We start from the raw sequence: 22,303 nt of genomic DNA on the forward strand, positions 1-22,303 counted from the left end.
TCCGAGACAGCACGAATCTCTCATCGAAAGACGAAGGACAAAGAACGAAGAGAACTTTATCTCACCCTAGAGAAGTCAGATAAGTTTCTCTGGAGAGTTTGATAAGAACATTCTTTTAGCTTGCGTCGACGTGTCGTCGAGACAGGCCTGGTGAAAACTCTAACAACGGCGCAGATGTTGGTGTTTGTTTTTTCAAGTAAGAGGTTAGAGAAGGCGTTGCGCGTCCTAATTTTAAATTCTTCTTTTAAGTTACAGTAGGCTCTGCATGACCGTTTCACCTTAATTATATTTGAATGGCAACATCAAATCATTCGAAGAGTAATGTTACTATTACAATCCAATTGCACATGGTTGGTCATTTACAAAGATCTTTTCGAAAAGCAACTAAAAAGACTGTAGCACAATTCTTGAGTTTTGTAGAATTATCGATATTACTAAATGTCTGATAAAATGACGAACGCAACTAGTGTTGAGATTAGAATTTAAATGATTCGCTGTTATTCAATTTCACAGTTACATCGTATTTCTTTTTTTTTTGTGTAACAATGACAATGTGGTCATGCGTTACGTATTTACACACAATTGAGTACGCAGAGTTTGACGACAGATGGCGTACGTGTATTTGAAAATATGGGAGATTTATAATTTTCATAAGTTATCATTCATTTTTTGTTTGTTTGTGGACCTACTCGTGACGAATCGGTAGAGTCCACGCCATCGTGTTCATATCGCGCACACAAAACATTTTCGTTTGCAGTTTTAACTTGTTGGTGCTGCTGTTGACCAGATACACTAACAGTGAGCTCCTCGCACCTTCTTGGCACCTTTCTTCAAAGAAGCGAATCATTGGCTTATGCTTTCTCGAAACTAGCTCAGGGCATATGTTCAACACCCACCATTCGTACTCTAATTTACTATTCTACGATTCCTCTTAAAGGCATCGGCCTTAATAAAATTAATAAGCATTCGAACAAGGGGATATTCAGAGAAACAATATTTAGGATATTTCCGTAAGATTAAAGTGGAAGTCGGCTTGACTTATTCGAGCAGAATACTCTATGATTAATTTGCGGAAAAGAAATTTGCTTAACTCTGGGAACAAGTGAACTAGTACAAAACCAAATGAACAAAGTCTAAAACTAAGACTTAATACACAGAGTTACATATGCTTGCGTCGAACTATTTTGTACATACTTAAAGTAATTAACACAGAATAATATTATATTATTTTATTAAGATGTAGTTACTATATTACATTAGTGTGTATAGATAATCTATATTAAAATTTCTCGCCTTGTAAAAGGACTAAACTGTACATGAAAGTTTGTAGTGTTCCATAATATATATTATATTATATGATGATATTATATTATATTATATATTGTTACATATCGTTTTCTAATGTACAATAATCTTGATAAAGATTTTGTATTCTTTTTAAAATGAAGAATTTCTTTCTAAACCCTCTCTCCATTCCTTCCTATAAACGATCGATCGAAATATATTTTCTTACTTGAAATTATAATTCTTTTATAAAAATTATTTCCTCTAAGATTACTTTCACGAAATGCCAATGCTATGAATGTTCTCTTAATGGAATCAAAAGAAACGATTTAAATGATCTGCAACAACGCATCATTCCGATTACACCATTATAAAATATACTCGAAATATTGTTCTTCGATCACTGTAGTATCGATGATTGGAATTTCACTCCATAGTTACACAATGCATCCACCTGAGATATTTGTATTGCATAAAATAGTGTCTAATCAGGAGCGGATTTGAAGATTCGGCGCCCCTAGGCTGACGCGTCTACCGCCCCCTTTCCGCGACATATCATCAAATAGGCAATTTCAAAATTAATTCAATATGACAACTCACATCAGTTTTATTCCTAATTCGCTACATGGAAAGAAGTGAATTGTTTTTAAAGTTGTCTCACACATCTGTGTTTAAACCTTTTCCAATTTCTTTCGCTCAAAATTTGTGGCCTCCTAAATTTTATCGCTCCCCAAAAGACTGACCCAAAAATGAGGCCCTTTTTAGCCTCTTTTTGGTCCCACGATTTTGCACCTGAATTTTGTGCCAAATAATACCTTATGGTGAGACATCAATCACAGCAAATTTTCGAGTTGAGGTGACAATTAGTTTCTGAGATTTGGAAGGTCAAAGAAGTGAAAATTTGTTAACACCTTAACCCATACACTTCGATGTACGAACTTCTATGTCAGACCGATAATTTAGACAATTATTTCCAGGGGTTTGCTGACTGCTAACAACGAAATTGAACTTAAATTTTCAAAATTCACGAAAAAAAAAATAAAAATCAAGAAATATAAATGTCTGTGTAGTGTTTTTTTTTTTTTAAATATATCGTTCACCATATTGAATCGGCCATTGTGAGTTTTGCTGACTGCCAACAACGAATTTGAACTTAGATTTTCAAAATTCACGAAAAAAATAAAATAAAATATAATAGAAATATAAATGTCTGTGCAAAACCCCTAGAAATAATTATCTCAGAAACTAATTGTCACCACAACTTGAAAATTTCGTGCGATTGATGTCTCGCCATAAGTTGCCGTTTCGCATAAAATTCAGTTCCAAAATCGTGGGACCAAAAAGAGGCTATTTTTGGGTCACTCTTTGCCGCCCTAAGCTGCAGCCTACTTAGCCTACGCCCAAATTCGCCCCTGCGTCTAATTCATAAACGTATGCAAATTCTTCGTTCAAGTAGTGAATACCATCTATTATTCTTACAACTTAAAAACAGTTTTTTAAGATTGATTTTATGAACATTGGAAAATAATGAAAAAGTAACTGTTAAATTAAACGCACTTTTATAATGTTGAAATCTATAATCCTCGAAGAGTAACAAGTACTACCGCAATGGGTAATTTAGTTACACGCGTTAAATCTTAATATATAAAGCAGAAAGCTTCTATACGTTTGTGCGTTTGTCTGTCGCCTAAAAACTTTTGAATGATAAACTCTGGGATCACGAAAACTGCCTCAGCTCATTATGAGTCGTTTATTTTGAAAGCGACCTAAGTCCATTTATATTTAAAAAATTTTTACACATAAATTTTTAATACTAACTGCAAGTTGTACACGTTACTACAATCAACAAAAAATAGTTGCCAAATGGACTTAGGTCACTTTCAAAATAAACGGCTCATTATCTGACTAATCAGAATGAATGTGATCATTTTCACAAGAAAAAAAAAATGTATAAAATCAGAATCTAAATTTTGAGCGAAGCTGAGTAGTAAAGCTAGTATCTTATAAACCCATATGAAAACTGTTGACTTCGAATATCGAATACCCTATTAATAAGATTGAGCACTGAGTACATCGAAGAAACAGATTTTATTTGAAGATTTCCGTCGTCATTAGAAATCATTTTAATATAAACAATTTTGATGTGATATTTGTTGTTTTTTTAAATCATAACGCCACATTGAAGTCAGAGTTTACTGTCTGAGGCATGTTTTCATAACAGAAGCAACATTTAATTAATAAACATATTATTCAGATTCAAACATTTGAGAAATACATCTTCCTAATTTCCATGTATGGTTCCAAAATACTATTCTAAGTCTAATCATTCATTTACTATATGCTTGATCTAGTATCACAGTCACTGTTCGTAATAAAATGGATTTCTTACTTATCGTAGGTACAATTCTTTATAACTTACATTTAACAGCTAAATGACAATTACTAAAAGGTTACAACTAAACACATCAGTTTGTTATTAAAGCGATAAAAAAAAATTATCAATCACTTGATATTTCGTTGAAGAAGCATCTACCGTTATGGGCGAATCCTGTAAAACCTAATTACCGATGTAATGCAAAATTTGTACTTTGAAAAAGATTTACAGTACAACTCCCTTTTCACGGTCGGGTCTGTCCATTGGTAAGTATGTGATGCACGCAGATTTGTGCAAAGATACAGGATAATTCGAGGACAGATGGATGGCGTAAAAGTGAATTATATTAATGTAATAAATCACACTTGTCCTTGGAGCGAAATTTTCAATCCGCCTGTCCTTAAATGATCCTATACAATACTACTTCCGTCGGGCGTACAAATTTATGTAAACAAAATTTTGCCTAACGTCCTTTGTACAATTTGCAAAATTCATAACGTGGCTTTTTACAAAATAAATCTCTTCGCCAAAGCAGCTCTCCTGTGTGTTTCCCCCTAAATGCTCCGCCGTATTCAAGACACGTATTCATAGAGCGGGCATTCTGACACGACTCAGTTCATCCAGGCTGACTGATTCGGTAAACAAACGGGGCCAGGAGAGTAAAGCATATCCTATTGAGGTGGCCCACCCATTATACCCATGGGTGGCATACCTTGGATTCCGTACGGAGTCTGCGGAGGGCCCTGATTTCCAGTCATTGGGGAATGTAATTGCATTGCGGGGCTCTGAATTTGTTGCGTTGGCGTTACCTGTCCACCAGCCGGTGATGGGACTACCTATACATACATTCCAGTTTATGAATACAATCGTTCGTTCCATTCTCTTCGAGAAATCAATTAATAACGAAATTATCATCATCATTGTGTCATTACTAACATAGCTTAGCTAGCACTATTTGATTTATTCGATAAGTTATTAAGGGGTCATTCTGGTTAGACGGTTTGAAAGAAATCAAATTTTTTTTAAACATTTTTCAAAAGCACATATCCCCAAGAATGTACTGTTAAATTTTCATTGAAAAATTCCAATTATTTTAGCTTCTACATAGGCATTTAGTAGGGAGCGCAGAGGCTGGGGGATCTATAGATGATAACTTTGAACTCGTTTTTCTCGAAACGTCAATTTTTCACATGGTGCAGGTGAAATCTCAAAATCCATCGAACCGATTGCTTTATAAATTCAACTGCTTATTCTACACACCTGTGCCTCTGGCTGGTACTACAACCGAGTATTTCTGTTGAGTCTAACCTACTTTTAAAATTGAAAATAGCAAAGAAAAAAGCCGAAAAACATTTTTATTGCATTTTGGCCTCCATTTTGCTAATTTTCAGGATAAATCATTTATTCTAGTTCGAACCATAGCGGCAGTCGTACTGATCAAGAATCTGTTTGTATTTTTGCATTCAGATAAGTAGAACTGCTGAAATCACCTGCACAAGCGAGGCATGAATTTTTAAACATGCCACCAAAAATTGCCTGCAAAACCATTTTAAAAGCAATAATGTTATTACTTTTATATTTTTTATTTATTGTAGAAATGTAGTTTAATCAATAGAAAAAAGTTTAATTCCATTGCTATGATTCCTGTCTTCGCAATAAATTTCTGAAAATCGCTGAATTCGTCAGCGCGCTAACCAGAATGACCCCTTAAGAGACATCAAGTTTGTTCGTTAGAAATAATGAAAGATCTTGAACACCTACCTTGTACATTCTTATTTTTCAATTTATACAATTAGCATCTCATAAATAGCATCTCATAAACCAGTTTTCTGCTATCGTACGTTTTATCACATTTTACGAATGTTAATCTAAATCTTTATGCAAACTTATAATTATTATAAATTTATATACAATCATTTCTCGACTGTAACCACGGCATTGTAAGATATATATATTACACACGGAGAATCTCTTAGGCTAACAACACATGGCGTTATTATTTTTCTGCCGAATATCTTAATAATATTTCCACGTAACTTTGTCGAACTTTAGTCTCGATATACAATAGGGTGATTATTTTCAATTGTAAGCACTTTTTAGGAGATTTTGACTAAAACCATGCCTATCCAAAGATTTATTTTCAATTTAAGATTCTTGCGTGCCCGTTGTCGAATTAATTTTGGATAGTATCATTTATATGAACGTACAATTACCTGGGACATAACTGGTGGTTCCGATGGAAGAGTTAAATTAGCTAACAAGTCCCTAACAGCGGGAAATAGGGAACATTCGGATTGATTTGCGCCGTATTCTGCGAATCTCTTTAACTGGAGAGATGCGGCAGCCATTGCAGAAGCTGGGCTGGGGTCTCTTTTCTCTGCTAGCTGCGTTAAATTGGTACTGACATCGTAAACTAATGGCAAAACAAGCGAGGGTGTCTCTCCCTGATACGGTAGCCCAATTCTTGTTATTTGTAGCTGAAAAGTAGATGGTTTAAATAGTTAGTACATTATACTCGAAGGTGTAACCCCGGGTCTCCACCAAGGCGGACGTGAACAAAAACATTTTCCCGCGAACATGTTAGCTAACAAATGAACCTACTAATAGGCGACAAAACATCGGCTGTTTTCTCGTTCCTTGTCCCTTTTCAAACCCATGAAACTTGGGCCTTGCTATCCCTCTTTCCATTGTGGGACTGCTCGTAAACAGGCGACCCTCTACGACAGGCCTTCCCAAGTAGGGGAAATGCACTCCTAAAACAGATGTTTCGGTTCTCCCTCCACCGGTGCGCCTTCAGCTAAGGTGGGACGACTCCTACCAACCCTCTCTCCGAGGAGACAGTAACGTCGCTGGGAAGCATGTTGGGCGCTTTAGGGCGAAAGTACCAAATGTGTCAAATTTTTATAGGAAATTTCATAATGACTTAAAAATAGTAGGAAAAATTAAAATTTAAACTAGCATTTCAAAATGACGTAAAAAGAATTACAAAAAATGTGTTACATACATTGTTAAATTAAAGTTTAAACTAGCATTTCAAAATTACGTAAAAAGAATTTCAATAAATGTATTACATACATTGTTAAATTAAAATTTTAACTAGTTTAAATAGGAAAATTTAAACTAGTTCAAATAGGAAAATTTAAACTAGTTCAAATAGGAAAATTTAAACTAGTTCAAATAGCAAAATTTAAACTAGTTCAAATAGGAAAATTTAAACTAGTTCAAATAGGAAAATTTAAACTAGTTCAAATAGGAAAATTTAAACTAATTCAAATAGGAAAATTTAAACTAGTTCAAATAGGAAAATTTAAACTAGTTCAAATAGGAAAATTTAAACTAGTTCAAATAGGAAAATTTAAACTAGTTCAAATAGGAAAATTTAAACTAATTCAAATAGGAAAATTTAAACTAGTTCAAATAGGAAAATTTAAACTAGTTTAAATAGGAAATTTTAAACTAGTTTATATTTTAATTTTTCCTAATATTTTTAAGTCATTATGAAATTTCCTATAAAAATTTTAAACATTTGGTACTTTCGCCCTAAAGCGCCCAACATGCTTCCCAGCGACGTTACTGTCTCCTCGGAGAGAGGGTTGTAGGAGTCGTCCCACCTTAGCTGAAGGCGCACCGGTGGAGGGAGAACCGAAACATCTGTTTTAGGAGTGCATTTCCCCTACTTGGGAAGGCCTGCTCTACGACCATCCGCCGGCAGGTACTCCACAGAAATAGTATGCGTGACAAGCACGAATAAAATTTTTATATTTTCCGTTTTAACAAAATGAGAATATTTCCAACGTATGGAAGACATATTTCTAATAAAAATGAAACTGATGATTTGAGTTCCGCTGATAGGGTAAATCCGGGAGACGCGGTCGACCCAATATGAAATGGCTATTAAAACTAATATAAACATTATTTATGTTATCAGAGCGAACCTATATGTTCAAAATTTGATGCTGATTCAGAAAAACTGGTCGATATTTTGTTTAAGACAATATTCACTGTAAATCGGGTTGAAAACTGAAGTTATGACAGCTTTAAACACGAATCACCACCTAACAAAAATTTTATCTTCTTTTTCAAGAAAATCTGTTATTGACTAGTATAAAAAAAATGTTGATACTATAAAACCATTGTATATTATCAGCGGAACTGAAATTTGTCCGAATTGCGTCGTGGTTGGTCTCATTTTTATTAGAAACCAGCATCCCCCGTCTCGGCTTCGCCCGAGATATTAGCACCACGGATTCATGTTTATTAGAATTAATATCTTTTAAGGAAATTGAGTATTTTGAAAAAAGTTTACTTTCTTCATATTATTTCGAAAAATTTGGGACATTTATTTCCCCTCCAGCGCAACACACACCAGGCGCTTCTTCGTTCCATGTTAACCTTTAGAGGGTCGGGCTGGCCACTATAGCGGCCACCTAAAAATTTGGATACTTTGCCGTCCATTTTGGTGACATATATGCATAAATTTTAAGTAAATAAAATTTACAATTTCAATAAAAAATCCTGGCCCTCTAAAGGTTAATGACGCGTTTTTTAGACATGCTACATAGCCTATGTCCGTCCTAGAGTATCCAAGAATCACGTGTTAAAATTTTAGGAAGATCAGTTAAATAGGTCTTGAGTTTTGCGCGAACATAAAAATCGTCTCTCTCTTTATATAATAGTATAGATATCTCATCCACACGTTAGAAATATTCTCATTATGTTAAAACAAAAAATATAAAAATTTTATTCGAGCTTGTCACGCATACTATTACTGTGGTGTACCTGCCAGCGGGTGGTCGTAGAGGGTCGCCTATTTACGAGCAGTCCCACAATGGAAAAGGATGCGGATCGCCAGGTATCGTCAGAAATCCTCGAGAACGTTCGTACGCGGAGTTCTGTTCGTGTTCGCGGCGGCGTGGACACGACGAAAACAGACAAAAACGTTCGCGAACAATGTCCTTGTTCGTGTTCGGCTTGGTGGAGACCCGGGGTAACGCTTTAAGTCTCTTCTTTGCGAACATAAAGTACACTTACGAAGAAAAGAATTTTGTTCCTGCAAACAAGTACGGCAGCCATGCCAGTGGGCACAATCGGCGTGCCAGATGGAGGAATCCTTAAACACCATTGGACATTCCATTTAAGCTGCTGCTGCTGCGCTAATGCAGGTACTAGCTCCAATTTCATAATCTGCACGAAATCCTTCAGAACATTGAACGGAACGTTCAACATTCGGCCGAAGCCCGAAAGAGTATTTGGTTTATACGGTGGAGCTGCCGCTCTCGTGTCAAAGAATTTCTCTATGATCTACGAAGAAAAAGAAACGCGAGGTAAGGCATGAGAAAGTATAGGAAATTAAGGAACAAATTGTGAAATAGAAATTACTTGTAACTCTTCGAGCGTCCATTGATCCTTATGCTCCGGAAGAGGTTGTACTTTTATATGAAGGGATTGCAAATGTTGTGGATTCAAACCAACTCGGCATTGCAGGCTTTCTACTTTGAAATGGACGACTCCTGGTTCTGTACTGTTGATTGCCGTTAGCTATAAAGATTTTTGCATTAAAAGTATTACAAACGAAAAGATCTTTTTATAGGTATGATAAAGAGTTCGTATTTTAACACTTTGTGCGCGCAAAGTTTAGAGGAAGATCGTTTCAAAACAGTCGAGGCTTTCTGAGTTCGCCACAGCTCATCCCGCATTTTCCACACATGTCGACAATAATAAATATTTAAATGTTTATACTAGGGTGGCTCTTATTTACTCTTGGTAATTTTTTTTTCTCGAGATTTTCTTCGGGGCACCCTCCAGAATAGTTCCAAATAATTAAAAAAAAATCCGTGTAAAGTTCTGTTTTTAGTTTTTCGGAGTTTTTTCGAAAACCGTTTGTTGCACGAAAAAAAGTAATACAACATAAAAGGTACTCCTTATCCGGATCTACAACTTTTGTTTGACATATTTTTTTATTTAATCAATAACTTGGATATTATAGAAAATCGACTTCGGGAGCTGTTAAATAATGATTTAAATGTTTAAGGGCCCAGGGGCACCCTTTCCTGTTATCCGATCGAACTCAAACTTTACACGGATTTTTTTTTTAATTATTTGGAACTATTCTGGAGAGTGCCCCGAAGAAACTTAAAATGTCGAAAATAAGAGCCACTCTAGTCTATACATTTATGAAAATGAGCGCAAATTTGACTGTATTCGGGCTAGTTTTAATTACACGGAATTCGAATTACTTCTAAATTGTGTATACCGAGTAAGGTCGAGTTTAGACCTATTAGAAAAACCTCGCGAATCGATTGGTAATATTCTCGCGAGGAGGATCCAGTACGAAATATAGAAATTATAATTTTCCTTAGATGACTCGTCTCAGGCTCGGCTGTCGAGGTAATAAAATACAAAGGCGAACTCAGCTCGTTTTCTTTTCAAAGCAAATATACCGGGACTCTCGGGCAATACTTTCTATGCCTTCGAGAAAATATCAACGTGAAAACACGCCGCAATTATGTACAGCCGCTCAAAGTGTGAATCTAAAATACGACGCATGTAAGTGGACGAAAAAGAGAGTTCGTACACAGTCATCAGTTTGTATGAATCGTTGGAATTGTCTACGCATATAAATGCACCCTAGGAATCTTTCTAGCGGGGACAGATCAGGCCCAGGAAGTCCACAAGGGTGAGGCGAGGGACAGCAGAGCAGTTCCAGAGCTTCATGAGTGAGAAGCGTAGGCACAGCGCCAGCCCAAGAACGTTGCGGAAGTACTCTTGATATATGTGTTCCAGTTTTATGATCAGAAGCTTGAGGACTATGCAGCGCATGACCTGGACTCTGTGCAGGGCGTGCTGGAGATGGTCTGGGTACACTGGGTGATCCTGGCCAGTTAGATGCCGCTGGGGACGCCATACTCTGCGAAGATGGAAACGGACTTCCATCTATGTGCCCTGTGTAAATAATTTCCGTATGAAAATCTGAATGCAGTGCGTAATAATCAACTTATCTATAATCATATGAAAATATACAAACGATATGTTGAATACAGTAGAGCGTCAATTATCCAAACTAATTGGGACTGAGGTGGTTCGGAAAATCAAACAGTTCGGGGAATGAGGCATGTAGTGTCGTTTGTAGAAAAGAAGGCGCCCGGACGCTAAGCGGGACAAGGGGGCTACTTTGCTCGCATTGGCTCAAAACAAGAACAACGGTGTGTTTCATTTGGGCCCTATCGCCCTTTAAGGGGGTGAAAACTAACCTCAAAGTCAAATTGGCACTTCCACTTTTCCGCGTATAACTCCTAAAGTACAACAGACAGAAAAAAATGTTTCAAACAAAAGTTTAATGGTGCAATAAGCGCTACAAACTTCCGTTAACAAATTTTTTAAAAGAGTTAAAAAAAAAATATATAACTGACGAAAAAAATTCTTTTCAAAATTTTGTTAACGCAGGTTAGTAGCGCTTATTGCACCATTAAAATTTTGTTTGAAACATTTTTTTCTGTCTGTTGTACTTTGGGAGTTATACGCGAAAAAGTGGAAGTGCCAATTTGACTTTGAGGTTAGTTTTCACCCCCTTAAAGGGCGATAAGGCCCAAATGAAACACACCGTTGTTCTTGTTTTCCCTTGTTAGCGTCCGGGCGCCTTCTTTTCTGCAAACGATAATATGTACTTACCCAGTTTATAACTGTAGGAATTACACTTAAAATTGCTTATTAAATACAAGAGTACTACTGCTGTAATTTGAAATGTAATGTATATTACTATTAGTAATTATTATTATTAGTGTTGCGATGACGCAGCACTGGTTCGAATGATTGACGCTCTACTGTACTATAATGCATTTAAATATATGCGCACTTTCAGCATACCCGTAGTTTATTATTACAAATAAAAAATCATTCCATTGCATTGCTTTTGGTACTTACCCGTTTGCATGAACGATCCTGCGGGGGAATGCCCGACTTGAACGTTGCTACAAGGCCCGGGTGAAGATGTAGGCATCAATCCAGCTGGACTGGGGACATGCATTGGATTCAGAGGACTATTAGCAACTAATCCCGAACCTGGCGAAGGATGCGGCAGCATATTAGGTGTATTTGGTGGAAGCGATGGCGGTGAAGCTAGATTGAAGGAGGTAGCCGGACTGCTTCCGAAACTTTGATGTTGATTTGTCTGGCGAAAGTTGAAAGGAAATAGTGAGAAGGAAAGAAATATACACGTGGTACAAATCTGTTTTAACGTGTATGCTGGCTTAAAGAGAAAATAAAAAGAAGCTACCTGCGATATATTTGTAGTGTGTGGACTGGCTGGAGTATGGGGATTGCTACCAGACGGTGGAGTAAGAGGCGGATGAAATCTTAAACCATCTCTTTGCTGCGCAGGTGATTGCGGTCCACTTCTATGATGACTTAAGAAACCTACATTCCCGCTCCCGCTACCACCGTCACTGTCCATTGTTACAGGAGAAGGTGGATTATCGTCCTCGGATTGAGACCTTCTACGGAACACTGCACTCTCGTCCACATATTTCGATAGGAAAGCCTACGGAATCATAAAAGTAAATAATTCGAATAGAAACCTATAGCAAACCGTATATAATATAATAATACATTACAGAAAGCATTATGTACAATTACTTTCGCCTGGTTTTACATTAAGGGGTTATACCTAGTCAGGAGGCCGAAAAGAGGCGAATGTTTGTGAATTTTTTCTGAAGAAGCGGAAGCATATATTTTTACAGAACTTGATGGACTTAAAAGAGCAACATTTAAAGAACATTGGGTAATTTTTGTGTAGAAAAATATTTATGTTTATAATAAAGTAACAACCGACATCGAAGAAGCCTTTTTAAAAACGGTGAGCAAGATATCTAAAAAACAACTGCAACAATCTTTCTGAAACTTTGTGGGCTTATTTTTTATATAAAAATCTACTGAATGCCGGAAGGATTTTTTTCAATATATAGTTTCGACTTTATCAACGAAAAACGATCGTTTTTCGTGCAAAAATCAGGACTTCAACTTTAAATAGCCGCCATTTTGTTTTAAATTAATATTTCTCGGCCTCCTGACTAGGTATAACCCCTTAATGAGAAAGTTCTACAACTGTTACCTTCAAACCTTGCGTTGGAGTGAATTCGTCCACGACATAGCTCCTATCAAAGCGACTGTATGCTCCGTCTCTTAAACTCACTAAGCCACCTCCGCGTAAACGAAGCTCCAAACAGTACATACCCTGATATGCAATTCTGACTAGAGTTACGCACTGTGGCATAATCGTAAAGGTTTGTACTGGTACTTGAGGTCTCTGTGTAAAAGTATAATCATGAAATGCAAGTAGTAATATACAGATGTCAGATTTCTTCTAAGAATCGCTTGAGCTCGGTACGCGCTGCCGTCGACATTAATGTCTACGAACGAGGGAGATAGACGAGCGAGAAAACTAGCGAACTCCTTGGCTATATACGTTCAAAATCGACGGGCAGTTTTTCACTCTTATGTACGAAAAATGAAATTTTATATAATTTAGATTTCATCTTAATAAAACGATTATTACTAGGCAAAATAGGTCCAAACACAGGTTTGATCCAATAATTTTTACTCACGGGGGTGACCATCGACGAGGGTGGGCGATCCCTACCTAAGACGCACGTGTAGGTGCGCCGGAGTCATGCGTTGCGCAAGCCACCCTCTCCGACCTTGACGGTACCAGCCCGTCACTAAATGAATTCGCGGTATATGGAACCGTGTCTCGACGCCGCTCTACCAGATCTCCTATCTACCCCGTAAGCTCGCTTTTACACGTCATCCTGAACCCGGAGTGGCACTCCCCCCTTTCATGCCTGTTTCGTAAGACTTCCCACAGCTATCCTATATTGCAACCCTGACCTATTGCCCCCTCCCCCCGAGCTGCGCTCTTGAATCCCGAAAGCATTCCTAACTACATAACTCAAAATTATCGAATCCAGGACGTATTTGGACTGATTTTTATCAAGACCTTGTCAACTCAGGAAAACACCATTTCACCGAGATAAAATCAAAATTATAAGAATTTCAATTTTCATCGATACAGGAGTGAATGTCTAATCGTCCGACAGGTTCAAGCGCCGAGCACAGGTGGCCAGAAAAGTTTCTCGTTCGAGACAGTTTCAAGGATTGGTGGGAAGAATTCGCGAGCGATTATCAAATCATTTCGACGCGCAATTGTCAAACGGTTACGAAGATCTATGGAATTATTAGATTAAATTTTAAGAAAATGGAGAAATCTTAATCCATACCGAATTATAAACACAAAGCTGCGGAATCGTAGGTAACTTGCTGATCGATGTAAGAGGTTGAAGCGTTTCGTGAAGAATATGTATAAGCTGCGCTAAATTTCTGTACCTATTCAAATGAGCCTCGAGTTGTTCTTTCATAATCGAATGAGCATTAGTTACAGTACTCGTCGGACCTGTGTATTCGCAGAAATATGTTTAAACCTCTGCGGAAGAAATTTCTTAAGAACAGCCTCGTGAAAAAATACTCACTTTTTCCGAAAATCAATTTAAATGCCTTGTCGTTCGTATTCCATTGTATAGTCACAGTAGCTCCGCGATTGGGGCCATAAATTAGGACTAATTTACTATAGTTGTATGATTTTATACTAACCATATTGCGCAAATTATACTTCTCTAAAATATTAAAAAAAATAACCAATTATTATAAGTTTATACATTATTCGTTATTTTTCTACAGCAAAATCATGAGACATACCCATCTTAAAGTATTCTGCCAAATCGTGTACAATAGAATAAAGGTGTACTATTTGTGCCCAATCATTGAGTAATGCATCCACTGTACGTGAGACGGTATCCGCTGTTCCCATTTCATATTGAAAATACACTGGTCTCCGAAGTCCTGATACAAATCATTTGTTTATAAATCGTGAAAATAAATTTTATTTTCCTAATTACTTTGTGATATATTACCTAGCTCCTTCGGATGACTGCTAGACAGCGGGCTGCCATAAAACACAAACTCAGCCATCCAAGTCTTCGCCATACCCTTACCCTGGACTCTGATCGAAACACTGAGTAATCTTTTAAGAAGTGCGTTCCACGCGCAGCTAGAACTTACTATACTGGAAGGGGCAGGTAGCTGAACCAATTTCAAAACCAACGCAGTGGCATTCGCTTCTACTTGAAGTCCCTGATGAGCTATATCTCTTCTGGTTAATTCCTGCGCTAATGTCACGAAGGGTATCCTCTCGTCGCAAAGAGCGACCACGTGCGCTAACTCTGGGATAAAATATGCCGGCTGCTTGGATCTTCTATTCTGTAATGTAGTACTTGCATCGGTTCTTCCACTAGGCCCTGTGCTTCTGCGTTTAATACCGCTTACTTCGGTAGATTCTGCGACACATCGAGAGAGACATTTCATTTCACCCGTCGCTTGCCATGCAGTTTTAATATCGCAGTATCTCACTGTTATAATAAATAAAAGAGACTGACCAGTGTCCACGCTGGTAAAGGGCCCGTGAGTTATGACGAAAGTGTCGAACTCGATCAAACTCTGAACCTTTAAATACATTTTTGGAATCTCCGTTTCAATGCTGTCGTCGTGGGGATCTTCCTCTACGGAACTGTGCTTCACCACCGCGAGATAAAACGAACATTCAATCTCGCACGGCGAGGACTCCTTTTCCTTAAACGCTACTATCAAGATCACTGTAGGGTGCCGATGAAGTTGGACAAACATACGATGCCTGCTGATCTTGGACATCGGATGATCAGGGTGATGAAGGATTGGTAAACGTTCGTGGGCAGTAGCTGGAAGATGCTGCAATGTTTTCTCGCATCTCCTTTGTGTTATCCAAAATCTGCAATGTACGATAAAGTAAAGAAGAGTACAAGAGAAAATGTAAAGGAGACTTGGAAGTTAAGGGGGGTTTGCGCCTTGTTGGGCCGAAAAATAGGTAATTCTTTGTGAATTTTTTCTACAAAAACGGTTCGACAAATTAATTTGAGGTTTGGCAGGCTGTTTTATTGTATCTTGAACTATTGTTCTGAATTTTTGTGTGACAGTGAAAAAAAAACATGGCAGATACAAAAAGAGCGTTAAAAAATAATCGGGTGGTCTCTTTTCCTGTTTGTGTGACGAAAAGTACTGTAAGGTTTATCCGAAACACAAAAAGGAAAAGAGATTCTTAATCTATATGAATGTGGCTATCGGTGGTAGTAGATTTATTGCCGTATCTGTTACCGTTCCTTTTTTATTTAAAGAAGTTTTCCCGATTTTGCGGCAAAACCTGTTTCAGACTCAAATCAGGACGTTTCGGTTAAGACCCCGCTGAGTGGCCTCACACCTAAGTCACTATAGCTCGTAGAGGCACTATACAGAATGTCGCCTGGTACCCCGTGACGAGGACAACACTCCCCAGTGCCTCACCAAATTTGATGGCTTTCGACCCTCGAAGGGGTTTGAATACCATTAAAAAGTGAGAAATGTCTAGGATTTCCGAATTTCTCATCAGATCTTTGCGAAAACGACGCCAACCGATTCCTTACGTTTCGCCGATGAAACTAACACCAAGAACGACGTAATTCAGACCATAACGAAGGAAATTCCATGAAAAATTGAATTATATCATTTGCAGCTGACTTCGTTAAAAATAGTCCGATTTACATGAAATTTTGTATGATTTTCATTGGAAAAGCATAAGGAATCCATCGCCGTCACTTCCATATCGATACGATAAAGAATAAAGAATTTCTCAATACGCTGAATATTTCACATTTTCACCCTCGACAGCAAGGCGCCAACCTGGAATTGCTGTGGTCGGCAGAGGATTCATACCTGTTTCAGAAATAAAAATAATTCTGTATTCTTTGTTGTATCGATATGGAAGTGTCACCGATGGATTCCTTATGTTTTTCCAATGAAAATCGTACCAAATTTATATAATTCGATTCTTCATGGAATTTCCTTCATTATGGTCTATCGCAGGGATGTCGAACTAGCAGCTCCCGAGCCGTAGGAGAACGGCCCCCTCCACACCTACTTCACTTCCTGATGAATTTCTCCTCCGGGTGCCGCACTCTCTCCCTGCCGGGTCTCGTGCAACTCCTGTAGAAAAATAAGTGGCTGAACCGGCTGACCGGGGGCCCGTCTCGTGCGGCTCTCGGAGTGGGGAAGTTCGACACTCCTGGTCTATCTGATGAGAAATGCGGAAATCCTGGATATTTCTCACTTTTTAATAGTATTCAAACCCCTTCGAGGGTCAAAAGCCATAAAATTCGGTGAGGTACTGCGGAGGGTTGTCCTCGCCACGGGGTACCAGGTGGCATCTCTTTGACAGGCGTCGCTGGAGAAGACTTCGAAGCAAGAGTGTCAAGACTCCCAAGACGATCAAGACTGTCAAGAGTTTTAAGCTTCGAATCATGTTCGAAGCGCTTCGAAGTTTTCGTCATATATATATATATACATAGATTCCAAGCGTTTCAAATCCCATCACTATTCAAGCACCTAGGCCGCCGCAGGATAAAGGAGGCGTTGCCTCTGAAAATCAGCCGCCAAGTTCACTTAATTCCCAAGCCTGATGTAAAGCATAGAGAGAGTGTTACCTGAGTTCTGATATCAAGGTTGGTAGACGAGAGTGATCGCCGTTTAGAGCAGCTGTCAATTCAGGAACCAAAGGCGCCTCGTATTGGGGTACATGGCATTGTAACATTCCGGTGTGAGTATCGACAGTAACTAGAAGATGCTCTGCTCTCAAACAAGGTTGTAAAATTGGAACAGACAGAATCGCGGGTGAACCAGCCAGGGTACACTCGACATCTTTTAACATCGTTTGCAACTCTTGTTTCAAATCCAATAGCCTGCTTCTTGTGCGCACATAAATCGTATGCACTAGCAAGCATTCCATCGACAGCTGGTCCGATCTGATCGCCCTGTCCGCTATTTCGCTTTCCTTGCTACCTAGAGATGGAACATGCACTATTGCGAGGGGCCTGGCCGGGTCGTGTTGATCCACCTGTACCGTAAGTTTGTATCCCAATTCCGACCGAGGATCTTTGTTGGTCAGTTCTCTCCAGTACGACACAGAAAGACACTTTCCGGGTGTATATTCGTCAACGTGAATGTGATCGTCCAGCCTGTCTCGTATTAATCGCAGCGTCTGCGAGTAAAGTACTTCCAGTTGCAGAGACTGGCAGAAATAATGCAAGATGTGGTAAACTTCAGACAGTGGATTCGAACTTTCCGCTAATCTAGACTGTACCACCTTGCAAGAAAAATTATTTATTTCAATAATAAATAATCGAGGATATACTTAATATCGAGGTAATTTATACATATATATACATAAAAAAAGATACTACTTGATGCACGTAACGCGTTTGCAGTGGGTGCACCAAAGCTTTCCCATCTCCCGTTTCTCTGTCCGAAACTAATATTTCTAATTCCAATAATCTCCAGGGCACAGTCGGACCATCTCCTATCACGGTAAGCGATACTGAGAACTCTTGTTCCACGAGAAATGTTACTCTGCCTGCCTCTATCTTCAAGTTACGCATCTGCGGAAGCAGATTTCCAGTTACTAATCTATGCTGAATAACTTGATTCAGTCTTTGAAGCGTACTCCTTTTCTCTGCAGGCGTAATCGGGTCCGGTGGAACAATTCTTTCCTATTAAAAAAAAAACATTTATATAAGCGACATTACACTTAGAAATATGTTTCTTCTCTATATGTATTGAAAGTAAAATTACTCTTATACACGCTGGTAAACGACTATACGTTCCAGTTGTCAAAACTTCCACCGCAGCAGGAATATGGAAATTCGGTAACCTGGCGTGTACTAATGTTTCTCTAGCCATCCTCGCGAGCATATCAGCTGTGTCGACGAAAAGGAGCGACTGCTTGTCTAAGAAGGCCATTATATGCTGTTAAAAGAAACGTCTTTTTAGTTTCTTAATAATACAGCATTTAATACGAATTAACTACACAAAAGTATCGAACTGATATCACAACAAACAGAGGAATATTAAGTTTCAAAGTACCGCAGATTTGTCCACTTTGGAAGCGCTGTTGGCCCATTTAACCAGCGCTAGTAATCGTACATACAACTGTCTAGTTCTAGCTGAGAAATTGTAAATTTCTATCTTACGCTCCATGTCAGTTTTTCGAGGTAATCTGTAAGTGTACGTTATTTTTTTTTTCATGTCTTATATGTATAGGGTGAATTTATATTACTAATAGTGGAATTAAAGTAATTTTCATTCGCACACATTATATATTGGTACAAATGTTCTGTCCACTCAATTTTTTGAAGCGAAAATTACATCGCTAATAAGTTAGAAAGCAAAAACAGCGAAGTGATTGCATTTCCTTTTGATGATCTTCAAAATGTTAGTATAATTCTTGATACGACACCCAACAAATATCGCATCGATACGCGCCTGAACAAGATGATCTTTACCAACATATTTACATTTGTTTTATTTACTACCCAATTGTTCAGAAATATTTTCACAAAAGTTGGAGAAAAATTAAATACGGTGAGGAATTCAACCTCCTTCGCCCACACATTTAGCAGGTCGTTCTGAACAAAATATGTTGCGTATACTGTATGTCTGCTTCGTTTTGTTAATCAATTGTATAGAAAATAATATATTGAGCAAACTTACAGCGAAACATTAATTCCGACGTATTTGCTTTATTCTATTTCTGATTTTTTATCACATTTACAGATAATGTTGAAATTGCGGAGTGGTGAGAAATAAGTACAGTGGTAAGGAACTGTATGAAACGGGTACCATTGCCTGTTACTGTGGCTCTACTATTCCCATTGCAGAAACTCTACATCAAAATACCATATTGGCATATTCTGCATTTGAAAAAGTACGAGGCATCGTGCACGCTGCCCAGCCAATCAAATCAAGTCTGAAATGTGGAGCAAAGCCATGCCCAAGCTTTGCCTTTAGTTCGGTAACGAAACAGAGCGAACCTACAGTGTACTGTGCGTCTACAAGATGTTGTCGCGAGAAACTCTGGGGTCTGAGAGGTATATCCTCATAGGCACACGTTCTCTAACACAATCGTAGAGGCTTATTGGCCGACGCGACAACATCGACGAATTCGATGAGAGCGAACGGGACATATATACTGTCGTTTGCAAAAAAGAAGGCGCTCGGACGCTGAGCAGGGCAAGGGGACTACTTTATATTGGTCGACGTTGTCGCGTCGGCCAATGCGAGGAAAGTAGTCCCCTTGCCCCGCTTAGCGTCCGGGCGCCTTCTTTTCTGCAAACGACGGTAGGAGCCGGAAAAAGAGAGCCACGGCGCCGGGAATCGACCAACCCCAGCCGTCCGTGTGCTGATCAGTCGCGTTTGCCACCACAGCTACGCCGACTCTTCGCGGTCCCTATCCTCCGAACTCCTCATAAATGGACGGCACCTAAATGCCGGTGCCTACTACACATAGAAGATGCGAGCCAATGCGAGCGAAGAATCCCTCTTGCCCCTGTGCCGTTCTGAGGAACATCTTCTCGTCGACGCACAGTACATGAGATTTGTTGGTCAGAATAACCTGCTGAACACGCGGGCGAAGTTTCTGAACACCTCGCCAGACACCTTGTATATTAATACTAATTTGCAGTGATACGTTATTCAAGTGGACAGAACATTTACACTCGCTTAATATCTAATTAATTGTTAATGTAACGTAGAACGGGGTTGACTAACTGGTGGCTCGCGAGCCACCGGGGGCACCACCGCCTTGCTGCCACGCTGAACGGTCCCCCTCCATACCGACCAAACTCCGACGATCGCAGTTGATTTCTCCTTCTTTCCTTCTCTTTTTGACTGCGATCGTCAGAGTCTGGGAGGTATGGAGGGGGGCCGTTCAGCGTGGCAGCAAGGCGGAGGTGCCCCCGGTGGCTCGCGAGTCAACCCTGACGTAGAATATTGATTATTGAAATTTTCTTTGGATATATTTCAGTCTTAACCCTCGTACAACGAATGCAGGATCATTTTGATCCAACTCTAACAAAGTCTATCATGATGTTATATTTGTGTTGGCAATGGCACAAATATAGTAGATGATGCCTAAATTGCAGCGACATTATTTGTAAAAAATATTTTATGTACTAAATGTACATATATAATTTTTTTTTATGTATTTCTTTATTAATAAATTTTCGTTAATCTGAGAAATTTGAAATACTTAAAATTCATTTTACACTGAATTTTTTCGTGAAACAGGTGTACTATAGAAATTTTGCTATGGGTCAAACTGACCCTGCATTCGTCTCACGCGACCATATCCACCATTCGTCTACCGAGGTTTAATAATGTAGAGATACGTGATTAATGTAAATTTCCTTACAATTCGGCCAAAACTGTGAGTTCGTGGTAAGTGCGTTGAATGATGAAATCAATGAGCATGCCGAGAGAAATAGAACCACCACGATTTCCTTCTTGCGGGATATTGTTTGTAACAGGGGTCTGATGACCCTCCAAAGGCACCGGGGCCATTTTGTGCCTTTATTTTAACTAATGAGTCTGAAACTTATAAATTATACAGAATTAGAATAATAACCGAAGTGTGAATCCTGTCAAATATTAAGTCACATTATAAATATATTTACACATTGTATATAACATACGTACATTATGACATTATATAGCCATCACATTATTATGCCTTAATTAATTCGAACAAAGTTATTACGATATATTACACGCAAAGCGTACAAAATAATGGAAAAATTGATTGCTCGTTCGCATATTAATAAGATTTATCAACAATGAAAATATCCCAGAAATGAATAATAGTGGCGAAAACAATGTAATGTCAAATAAAATAACCTCACCTTTAATATTTATTTTTCAACATCGAATATTGCGACGGTACGACAGTTAGTGAAAGCAGCTATCTTTTCAAACAGATCACGAACTCTGAACAACTAGATGGAACACCTACTTCCATTCTTCGGTTTTAAGCACCGTTCGTGCACTCTACAGGAGATTTTATGCACATATGAAATTACAGGGTGTTTATAAATGTGTGAGACATTTTTTCAGGATCAGTTCTGCTCACCAAAATAATACAAAAAGTTGGCATACGCGTATGTCTAATAATGCTTATGTAAACTTCATCCTAAGAGTGGACTCGGGGCGATATTCATAAACGTACTGAAATATTTAAATTATTAAAACATTGACGCGAATGTTGCACGAGCTTGGGTCAATACATACATCGCTATTTTTCATGTGCAGAAATACGAACATTTAGAGCATTATACATTTAATTACAAATTACTAATAGTTAAACATCTTGAAATATCTTTCTTAAGTAGTTTTTGAATTGGTTGATTTATTATTAAAGAATTAATCAATTACTCTGCAAATTTTGATCACAAACAAATTTTTTACACCTTTATGATGAGTTACCTCTTAAATGAGCAGAAATTGGGACATTCACCTTAGCGACTGAGAATACCACCTTTAATCTTAAGATACGTTTATGAATACCGTCCATAAACTAACAATTTACTTGAAAGGGATTTTTGTTTTCTACAACCTGGCAACAGTCTCCACGTTCTACAATTGTTGGCATCACTGCACCACTGTGTCCAGTCCCTATATCAATGCAAGCCCCTGGTTCGAGTCAGT

The 22,303-nt window shown here is 38.4% G+C and overlaps 2 protein-coding genes across 7 annotated transcripts in view; one reads left to right on the forward strand and one right to left on the reverse strand.

Annotated features, from left to right (window-relative positions):
• Positions 1-1,362, forward strand: part of Tsp66e (Tetraspanin 66E) — a 55,929-nt gene extending 54,567 nt beyond the window's left edge. The window contains exons 9-10 of one of the 3 annotated variants that reach the window (XM_076809891.1): positions 120-196; positions 758-1,362. In XM_076809891.1, coding sequence (XP_076666006.1) covers positions 120-154 — 35 coding nt within the window. In that variant the 3' untranslated portion in view covers positions 155-196; positions 758-1,362. Of the gene's footprint in view, positions 1-119 lie in introns of all 3 variants that reach the window. The other 2 variants (XM_076809890.1, XM_076809892.1) reach the window with 2 other exon arrangements.
• On the reverse strand, positions 1,215-21,640 carry Med14 (mediator complex subunit 14). Of its 4 annotated transcripts, XR_013085081.1 has the most exons (20): positions 21,502-21,640; positions 21,015-21,196; positions 18,689-18,821; positions 18,398-18,571; positions 18,010-18,315; positions 17,254-17,912; positions 15,142-15,509; positions 14,620-15,042; positions 14,405-14,548; positions 14,179-14,322; positions 13,930-14,102; positions 12,765-12,959; positions 11,931-12,194; positions 11,579-11,825; positions 10,233-10,600; positions 9,038-9,196; positions 8,690-8,959; positions 5,872-6,135; positions 5,416-5,532; positions 4,357-4,490 (listed from the first exon to the last, which is right to left on the reverse strand). XR_013085081.1 is itself a non-coding variant. In XM_076809798.1 (19 exons), exons 2-19 carry the CDS (start codon positions 21,161-21,163, stop codon positions 4,464-4,466), a joined length of 4,467 nt encoding a protein of 1,488 aa, XP_076665913.1. In that variant the 5' UTR covers positions 21,164-21,196; positions 21,502-21,640; the 3' UTR covers positions 1,215-4,463. The 4 variants fall into 4 exon arrangements, 3 of the variants coding, with proteins under 3 accessions (XP_076665913.1, XP_076665912.1, XP_076665915.1); XM_076809798.1 differs by lacking the exon at positions 5,416-5,532 and having other exon boundaries at positions 1,215-4,490; XM_076809797.1 differs by lacking the exon at positions 5,416-5,532 and having other exon boundaries at positions 1,215-4,494.
• Between the last annotated feature and the right edge of the window lie 663 nt (positions 21,641-22,303).

This window comes from Andrena cerasifolii, chromosome 4, assembly GCF_050908995.1.
Source record: "Andrena cerasifolii isolate SP2316 chromosome 4, iyAndCera1_principal, whole genome shotgun sequence".
NCBI lineage: Eukaryota > Metazoa > Arthropoda > Insecta > Hymenoptera > Andrenidae > Andrena > Andrena cerasifolii.

What these genes read in the sequence shown, in the direction of transcription:
- Med14 (XM_076809797.1), bottom strand. Translation starts at nt 21,163, where the DNA reads ATGGCCCCGGTGCCTTTGGAGGGTCATCAGACCCCTGTTACAAACAAT. An exon ending in ACCTTGATATCAGAACTCAG is followed by an intron (nt 15,510 to 17,253) that starts GTAACACTCTCT and finishes CGTACATTGCAG; the next exon opens with ATTTTGGATAACACAAAGGA. An exon ending in CTTTACCAGCGTGGACACTG is followed by an intron (nt 15,043 to 15,141) that starts GTCAGTCTCTTT and finishes GATGTGTCGCAG; the next exon opens with AATCTACCGAAGTAAGCGGT.